The 10,324-nt window shown below is 31.8% G+C and overlaps 1 protein-coding gene across 1 annotated transcript in view; it reads left to right on the top strand.

Moving 5' to 3' along the window:
* Window positions 1–339: 339 nt before the first annotated feature.
* The window catches only part of LOC145011000 (protein DA1-related 2-like), a 28,491-nt gene continuing 18,506 nt past the window's right edge, over window positions 340–10,324 (top strand). Inside the window, exons 1-3 of the mRNA XM_078969604.1 lie at window positions 340–566; window positions 702–779; window positions 973–1,062. Of these exons, the coding sequence (XP_078825730.1) occupies window positions 471–566; window positions 702–779; window positions 973–1,062 (264 nt within the window). The 5' untranslated portion in view covers window positions 340–470. The remainder of the gene's footprint in view (window positions 567–701; window positions 780–972; window positions 1,063–10,324) is intronic.

Below are 10,324 nucleotides of genomic sequence, written 5' to 3'. Positions count from 1 at the left end.
AAGGGGTTGCTTGATATGTATATCTTCATTTCTAGTGAAATTTTCTTTTTTTAAAAATTACGTTCCTTATTCAAAGTCTGATTAAACTTGGTTCTTTTAAAGGTTGATCTTCAACCATCGATTTCTCTATTTGAATTATTTATCTTCTTTTATAGGTTGTCCACATAAACCGTTTATTTTATCTTCGTCAAATATTCTTTTCTTATCTTTCTTTTTTTATATCTACCACTATCTCTTTGTTGCTTTACACAAGAATCTATCTATTTTTCGTTGTGAAAAATATACCTTATGTTACCCTTTCAAATATTCCCCCTTTCTTTTCTTCCTCAAAACAATTAGCATTTTATCTACAATGATGCCATTGTCATTGTTCTTCTCCTCATCTCTCATTTCCCGTTTCAGAGTTCGTCTTTTCACATTCTTGAGATCACGGTGCCCAAAGTATACATACTTTCCACAACCTACTACTCATGTCTTATTCAAATAAGCCTTCATTCTATTGGAACCGAAATACTCAATTTATTGGATATGAAAGTAAGCTATCGCGCCCCCCTTCTAGATCCCTGGTAAATACCATCTCCCCTTTTAAATATATATATATATATATATATATATATATATATATATATATATATATATATATATATATATATATATATATATATATATATATTAATTACTAATGTAATAAATTCATTTAGTACAACCGCACAAGGAGTGATAACCAAAAGGAAGAAATATACGGAGAAATTATATCACGCGCCCCTTCTAGATCCTTTGTAAATATCATCTTCCTTTTTTTATGATATATATATATATATATATATATATATATATATATATATATATATATATATATATATATATATATATATATATATATATATATATATATATATATATATATATATATATATATATATATATTCATTAATCATAACTATTAATAAAAAATACAATAAATTCATTCAGGACAACCGTACAAGGAGTGATAGACACAATGAAAAGTCAGATGGAGCAATTCCACTTTCTTTAGCATCGCGGGTGCCTTCAAAATCCTTGGTAAATACCATCTCTCTTTTGCGCGCGTGTGTCTGTATATATATATATATATATATATATATATATATATATATATATATATATATATATATATATATATATATATATATATATATATATATATATATATATATATATATATATATAAAAGTTCAATAAAAAACCATAATTATTGGTTCTCCAACGAACTAATTTTTTTTTCCAAGTTTTAGAACTTATTCTTTATTGAATTAAAAACCAAAAATATCGAAATTCATAACTTAACATTGTGAATTTTAAATATATTTTTTAGATTGACCGTGTTAATTTAGATTAACATTATGAATTTCAAAGATTCACATTGTGAATTAGACGAATTTTTTTTTATCGAATTTGATATCATTGGAAAACGGATAAAAATTATGAATTTCTGTATTTTTAGTTTTTTTTTTTGATAAAAAATAAGTTCTAAAAGTTGAAAAAAAGATTGGATCATTGGTTCCTTGGTTAATTATGGTTCTCTATTGAACTTAACCGTATATATATATATATATATATATATATATATATATATATATATATATATATATATATATATATATATATATATATATATATAGTTGAAGTCCGTTAATGATTCGTATATTAATGAGTACCCGATAACTAAAAGTGGAACGTTAGATTAAAATTAATTCATTAAGGACATTATCGTCATCTTACGAATATCATTTAATGTTTAATTTTTTTATTTTTTTTGGAAACATTAATAAAAATGTATAAAAAGTAACGTAATAAATGTAATTTTCGGATTTTTTGTAAATTAATAACATCTTAATTTTTTTTAAAAATGTAAAATTTTAAATATTTTTTAAAATATGTATTTTTTTTAAAAAGTCGTAATTTAAAAAAAAATAGTAATTTATTTAAAAAATTGGATCATTTAAAAAAGCTAAAAAAATTTTAACAACAAAATCAAGTTTTCAAATATATATATATATATATATATATATATATATATATATATATATATATATATATATATATATATATATATATATATATATATATATTCAAATGCAAGTAAATCATAAAAAATACATTTTTATTTAATAATCTATAAACACAGTAGTACAAACATTTTATTCGGTACAAGATAAAATACAAATAATAAAAAATGCTACAAAATCTCAAAGTGTTTTCATTTCTTTGTCAAGATTGTCAGATTTTCTCTGGTTTATTACTTTTCACCTCATTAATTTTCCACAAATTCTTCCAAATCTATAAGAATATTAAAAAAACGATTAATGTAAGAGCTCTTACAAAAAGGTATATGTATATATCATGTAAGATTCACATGTGATTATATCATGTAAGATTCACATGTGATTATATAATATGGAATTCTCATGTGATTTTATCATGAAGATTCAAATATACAATTCATATGTGATTATATCATTTAAAATTTACCTGTGATTATATAATAAAAGATTCATATGTGATATTCACATGTGATTATATCATATAAGATTCACATTTGATTATATGATGCGATATCCACATGTGATTTTATTGTGAAAATGAAATTCACATGCGATTATATCATTTAAGATTCACCTACATTATATAATATAATATTCACATATGAGATTAACGTTTGATTATATAATGTAAGATTCACATATGATTATGTCATGTGATATTTACATGTGATTATATCATGAAAAAATCACATGTGAATATACCATGTGATATTCAAATTTAATTATATCATGAAAGATTCACATCTGGTTATATCATATGCATATCAACATATGTATATATCATGTGATATTCACACGTGATTATATAGTGAAAGATTAACATATGAATATACCTTGAATAACACATAAGATTCACATGTGGTTATATTATATAAGATTCATATGTGATTATATCATTAAAGATTCAAATGTAATTATACCATATAAACGCAATATATATATATATATATATATATATATATATATATATATATATATATATATATATATCATATTACTATGTGAATAACAAATAAAAGCATATTTACATGTGCATATGCCATGTAATATTCAGATATGGATATATTATGTAATATTCAAATAAGAATATATTATGTAATATTTACATGTGAATATACCAAGTAACATTCACATATGAATAATTGACCAAATCACAACGAACTTTCAAACGCTTATATCCAAACCTGTTATATTTTACCAAAGTTACAACTCATTTTCTCGCCCTGTTGGAAGCAACTAAACCCGAAAATAGAATAATTAAAGATTGAAACAAAAATTAGAATAATTAAGAAAAGAAGGAAAAATATTAATAAGTATATGTAAAATGACCTACCTAGTATTAAACAATCTATATGCAATAACAATGCACCAGGAGGTACAATCAATTAATACATACCAAAAGTAGGGCATCCTTCATTCAAGTCTAGTGTTGTTGAATCCCCAATCAACAACATCCTAAGAAAATAATCAAGTTCTACATTAGAAGACAAATCCATTGATATACTAGAACCAATCTCCAACTATAGAAAATAATCGATGCCTCAATAGAGATCGATAATTGGTGATTTGGATTTTAGGAAGAACGAAGACGATGATTGTGATTTAGATCTTAGGAATCGAGCACACCTAGAAAATTCCATCAATTAGAAGAAAATTATGTCACAAAGATCCACATATGAATAAATTCCATATTCGTATAATATCGAATAATACGAATAGATAGTGATAAATGATACTTGATGATTGTATACGAGTAAATCGATGAGGCCAGTTTGGTTGATGTTCTATTCCAGATCTAAAATAACGGCCAAGGAAGGAGAGACATCAATGATGTGTTAGGTCATATCGACAACAACAAGACTGGTGACTCAAGACGACAGTGAGAATGAGGAGGCGACTGTAGATGACCACTATTCACGATATATGATGGTGGCTAAGGAAAGAGATATCTATGGCGTTTTAAGGAAAATCAACAACGAGATAGTGGTCATTCATGAGGATGGAAGAGTAAGAATGTGCCCTCGCTGGACTCATACATGAGATAAAGAAACAAATATAAATAAACATTGATTAAAGTAATTTAGCAAATTTGTAGATGATATTTCTTATGACTTATTTACCCTTAAGTTTTTTTAAACCCTAAGATACCACTAATGTTCTCTATAATTACAAAAATGTCATCTTTGATCCAAGCCATCTATTTTTTACACCTAACACTCTACTTTTAGTTATTGGATTCTCGAGAAACTATGAGTTCTCAAATAATCTTACCCCCCTCTCACTCACTCACTCACTCATACACACACACACACTCTCTCTCTCTCTCTCTCTTTATATATATATATATATATATAGAGAGAGAGAGAGAGAGAGAGAGAGAATGTTTGGAATTCTTGCCCATAACAAAATGGTGGTTGAGGATTGTCATCGCGGTTCCTACCATTTTTTGGGTTTCTACCATATATATATATATATATATATATATATATATATATATATATATATATATATATATATATATATATATATATATATATATATATATATATATATATATATATATATATATATATATGGTAGAAACCCAAAAAATGGTAGGAACCGCGATGACAATCCTCAACCACCATTTTGTTATGGGCAAGAATTCCAAACATTGTCCTTGGATGTGATGAGACCAAGTGAGACACATTTTCCATGGAATATACGAATATTATTCAGGATGGAACCGACCTGAACCAGACCATACCTGCATAACACGAAACCCGAATTGGAGGAAAAGTTGGAATCGAAACCTGTACCGATTATACTAATATGGGACCAGTTCAGTTTAGGTAATATAGGTTTTGGTTCGGTTAATAACCCAAAAGGACCGAAAAAACATGTGCACTATGCTTTTGAATTGAAATGAACCGAATAACCCAAATAAACTGAAAAACACGGATAGTTTGGTACTCTATCGAGCCAAAATGACCCAAATAACCTAAATAAACTGTAAAACCGAAAAATCGGTCATAAAATATAAGGACATACTCTATCTAATTCAAGAAAAAAATATAATATTGTTTTTTTGAAGCATCAACATTTTCAAATAGGCCGAAAATCATTTATTAAACATTGATAATTTATATTCCAAAAATGTATAATTCATATGTAAATAATAAACATTTGTTCAACCCATAAAATATGTCCTCAACCGCCATTAAAAATCTAACACTACCAACAACATTTAATTTAACAACTCTGAAATCACACAATGTATAAACAAGCATATCCAATTTTGATCTTAGTTACGACTCAAAATTTAGTTCACGAATACCATGCAATCTTATGAGTAGATTAACATTTTTAGAACACACGAGTTACCGCATACCAAAAAATATAAACTTTAGAAAGTCTTAATTCGGTATGGAAAAGATATGATTTTTATCGGAAATAAAAATCTATCACATACTAAACTTTACAACGTTGGAAAACTACGAAGAGAATGGTTGATCTTTTTCAGAAATCATCAAAAGACGAAACATAATACTACTCAAAGTAGGATTTAAGACACAAAGAACGCCTAAAACGGAACCTGTATGAGAGAGTTGTGATTTTTATAATATCATAAAGGTTATATAATACGTGCTAAAAACGAAAATCAAAATTAGCCAAAAACGACCAAAAGGAAAGTTTTAGTGTACGTCGAGACCTACGCAGATATACAAGAGTCGTTAAAAATGGAGTTCATATGTGAGAGTTATGAATTTTCAAACATTATAAAATAATCTCGCGCGCATCTGAGCGCAGCGCGCTACGTGCACTCTGACACCCTGATTCGTCAGGATACGGATGGTGTGGCACCATGAGAAGAGGACATGTGTTAACACATGAGTGGTTCACGCACAAGTGGTGCGGCGTGCACCTCAAAATTTCCTATATATAGCAAGCTCAGGATGATCCTTTCTCACACCTCAACACATATCCCACTCTTTCTCGATTTCTGTGCCACTGACTCCTGAAACTCTCTTGGAACCCGAACTCCCCAATTCTACCCTACATCAATGGTTTCACACTTCACAGGTAAGTTCACGACCCCATTTTCTAAACCTTTTCCGTAGGGGGGGGGGTACATGTTAAAATCTAAATATTACACAATTATTACTAACTGTACAACATCAGTTAGATACTTATACTCATAACGTTAAGATGATATTATGCCGCTAGATACCCTGCCCAACTTTTAAAGGTAAGATTATGCCTAGTTGTTATACAGATTCCTACTGATAGAAAATATCAAATCTAGTTGTTACGTTGGCCAGTTGCCAGGAAACGCTGATACTCCGGTCGTTATTTTAGCCACCCTTTGGATAGGTTTAGTACCTAGTGGTTACTCTGCCCAAATACTCGGTTATGCAAATCACATTAACTTGATTATATAAATGTATAATACAAATAATATATATAATAAGTAACTCTCATAAATACAATAAAGAATAACAACACGACTGACCAGGGGAGTCCCCCATAACAAGAGTTAGATGAGACACGATTCATCAACACACTGAAAGATTTTTAGCTAGCCCCCGATTGTTAACGTATCTTTCTAGGAACACATCAAAGATAACAAGACGGTTATCTAAATATGACCTAGATAATGGTCTCTACCTATCATAAGTGATAGGCCCAGGCCCTCACTCTTGTGGCCTCACACCTAGAACCCTACGCTCTAGCACCAAGGTCCAACTCAGAACAAGAGGCTCCGGTTTACAAGAAGCCAAAACAGCACCAGATGCTCCTTAGAGTGACAAGTGTAGCGCTCAGAGCGTTGCTCTTCAGTAGTTATGCACCAATAGCAGATAACCGCTAGCGGTGGATGACCTGCCAATGGGACACCTCCACATCTTGACGGTCCAGAAAAGTCAAAAAGTACTGTCAGGGACATGCTCTTCCGATGACAGGTATAAAGGAAGTCCTTCTTCTCCAAAAGAAGAGATCACCTCATTCTATATCTCTTAAGCTAAGCCCTAATTTTCTCATCCAATTACTGACTAGACCGTCAGAGTCTCGTTCCGGGACCCCCTCCCGGACGACAACTGAAATTGGTTCTTTCTTTGTTGTGATTCTTAGGCTTAACTCAGACAAAACTACAATAAACGACGTTAAGCTCAAAGCAGATATCACAACAATGGCCTCTAATCAATAAATCTTAAGTGAGCGGGAGATTGACACTCTCACCATGTGGTTGCTAGTTACAACTTGATGGCAAGTTGAAGCAGGCATAACTTTTTAAACACATTTGCGACGTCCGATGAAGTGTCATGGTTTTTCGGGGAACACTCAACAGTCATAGATCAATTATAGGAACTCATCGAAACATTGTTAAACAAAAGGTGACTACCAAATACTGCTATTTAAACAAGTAGTGATAGTACACTCAAACTCGAGGAAACAAGTTCAGATTTATCCTCGTTAAACTTGATCTACTATTCTTTAAGGGGAGCCTCGAGAATAATAGTAGTACACGAAACACAATAAAAGTATACTAGAATAATACTTCTCTCATAAAGACAAAGGATTTTAGAGATTTTAACAAATATTAAAGAAATTAATATGATACATCTTTCTATCCAAAAAGACAGGATCGTCAGATCTAGTTACTAAATTATTTGAATCCCACTACCAGAATATTTATGAAACCGTTTAATACATACTGACATGATTTTAGAATACAACAAGTGATAAACTAACAAACTCGACAAAGTATTTTTTTTTAATACAAAACCTATGAACCCACCAACATTATGTTGACCTTTCAAAACTCACATGTATTGCTAGGTCACCAATAGAGACAAAAGATTTTTCAGCAAAAGATTATGAAGCGAATCGCAGTCTACCAAAGAGTATAGTTAACAAGATAAAACTCAATGTAATAAAACAAAAGTCTTCATGTAAGTTATTGATTGTTGAATGGAAGTGATATTTATGTCATGAATGACATGTGAAATTCTTCTCGGTGATCCAAGATCCTAACGTCATGCTGCCCGACGTTTCCACCGCCAGGTTGGGGTGTGTCAGCATTAAATCTCCTAATTTAAATATGAATCTTAAGTTTTTTTTTTCCAAAATAACAATGACCAAATACAAATTAACTATTCGGGAATATTGATTGGTTGTTTTCCCTTTCCACCTTTATTGTTTATCGCATTTTCCGACTCTTTTGCGACCTCATCATCTTTCAAAACTCCATCAATGTTGTCCACAATTGTTTTTTCTTGATTTCCTTACCCAATCTTGGGTGCAAACCAAAGCCTCTACTATTTTTGCGGACAAATTTATTAGGTATGGGTCTAATATCCACCCGCTTGTACTAAAAGCCGCCTTGGACGCCATGGTAGAAATTTGTAGTCCCAAAAATATCTATCAACATAAACAAAAAAAAGTGTCAAAATATAATTATAAAAATTATACAAATAAATAAAGTTTTACCTTTCGTTATACAAGATAAAATAGGGTAAAGAGATGCATTTTTTTTTTCCACCAAAGTAGAATATCAAAATCTTGATTGTATTTAAGTGACAACTTGTTTAGGTATCATGTCAACTTCGTTTCTATTGATATCGATGGGTAATCCGTTTGTACTATTAAATCACCCATGAATTCATTCTCGCCATCAATCATAACTATCTCTTCATGAACACGTGTTTGACTTTGAAAAGAGTCGGTATTGTCGAAATTTGCTTTGTAGAATTAAAAATTTTCTCAGATCTTTTTTTCAATATCTCGTGTTAAGGCCTTAGCCTTCAAAGTAACTTCCGATTTAAACAGGAGAGTTTTTTTTCGGTATTCTTCAACTTAATCAACTTCTTAAAGGCTTATTGAAGAAACTCAAACTTCAATTGTGGATCTAGTATTACCGCAAAGTACAAAAAGTCATTTAATTTTTCAAGGTTACCCTAATGCTTATCATAATTCTTAATCATATCCTTCCCGGTCAAGAAAAATTGGGTACTTCTGCCCAATTCCTTATGTGTTTGTACACATCCCATATTTCTGTAAAAAAAAACGATGTGCCATAGGTTTTGCTGACGTCAATATTATGTCAGTTTTCACCCTGAATTTCTTGAGAAATCCAAACATATCTGGTCTTGGAATATACCAAGATATCATCAATAAATACAATAAACGAATGATTGAGCATTAACCTGAGTACCCGATTCATCAAATCCATAAATACCACAGGCGCATTGGTGAGCCCAAATGGCATCACCACGAACTCGTAATCCATAACGTTTCCGGAACGCGGTTTTCTGCACGTCCTCCTCTCTCACCCTGACCTGATGATACCTAGACCTCATATCTATCTTAGAGAACCAAGATGCACCCTACAACTGATTAAAGAGGTCATAAATCTATGGAAAGGGATAACGGTTTTTCACCGTTAGCTTGTTCAACTAGAGGTAATCAATACATATCCGGTGTGAACCATCCTTCTTCTTGAAGAGCAATATCGGCACTCCCAACGGAGAACTACTCGGTCTGATGAACTGCTTTCCTAGCAGCTCCTGCAACTAAGATGAAAACTCTTGCATCTCATGGGGTGCCAAGCGATATGGCACCTTGGCAATCGGGGCCACACCTAGCATGGAGTCAATCCTGAACTCGACCTGCCTCTCAGGAGGCACACCGGGTAACTCCTCCGGAAACTCATCGACAAACTCCCTGACAACCAGCACCTCTGAAACTGAAATATGATCCCCAACATGCATATCCACCACATAAGCCAGATAACCCGCACACTCGTGGTGAATATACTGTTGAGCTCTGGCTGCAGAACAAAACCCTAAACCCATCCTGGTACCCTCTCCATAGATAACTAGTTCCCCCTACTTGGGGTTTGAACTATCGCGCGTTGGCCCTCACAATCAATCATAGCACCAAAACGGATCATCCAATCCATTCCCACAATCACACAGACATCCCCTATGGGGATAAGGATCAAATCGATCGGATACGACACCCCGAAGATCTCCATAATACAACCCCTGATATCCTAGTGATGCAGAAACCTGTGTTCGTTGGCGATAGAAACTCGCAACGGGCACTCTAATTCCCCAATGGGCATATCAAACGCTCTACTGAACGATCGAGACACAAAAGATCGATTTGCACTCGAGTCAAACAACACTAGAGCTGGCAAAAAGTTCACTAGAAACGTACCAATCACAACATCTGAAGCTGCTCTGGCCTCTTATGCAGTA

The sequence above is a fragment of the Lactuca saligna genome, chromosome 8, assembly GCF_052625555.1.
Source record: "Lactuca saligna cultivar CGN05327 chromosome 8, ASM5262555v1, whole genome shotgun sequence".
Taxonomy (NCBI): Eukaryota; Viridiplantae; Streptophyta; class Magnoliopsida; order Asterales; family Asteraceae; genus Lactuca; species Lactuca saligna.
The sequence above is the reverse complement of the archived record's forward strand: the minus strand, read 5'-3'. Positions and strand labels throughout refer to the sequence as shown.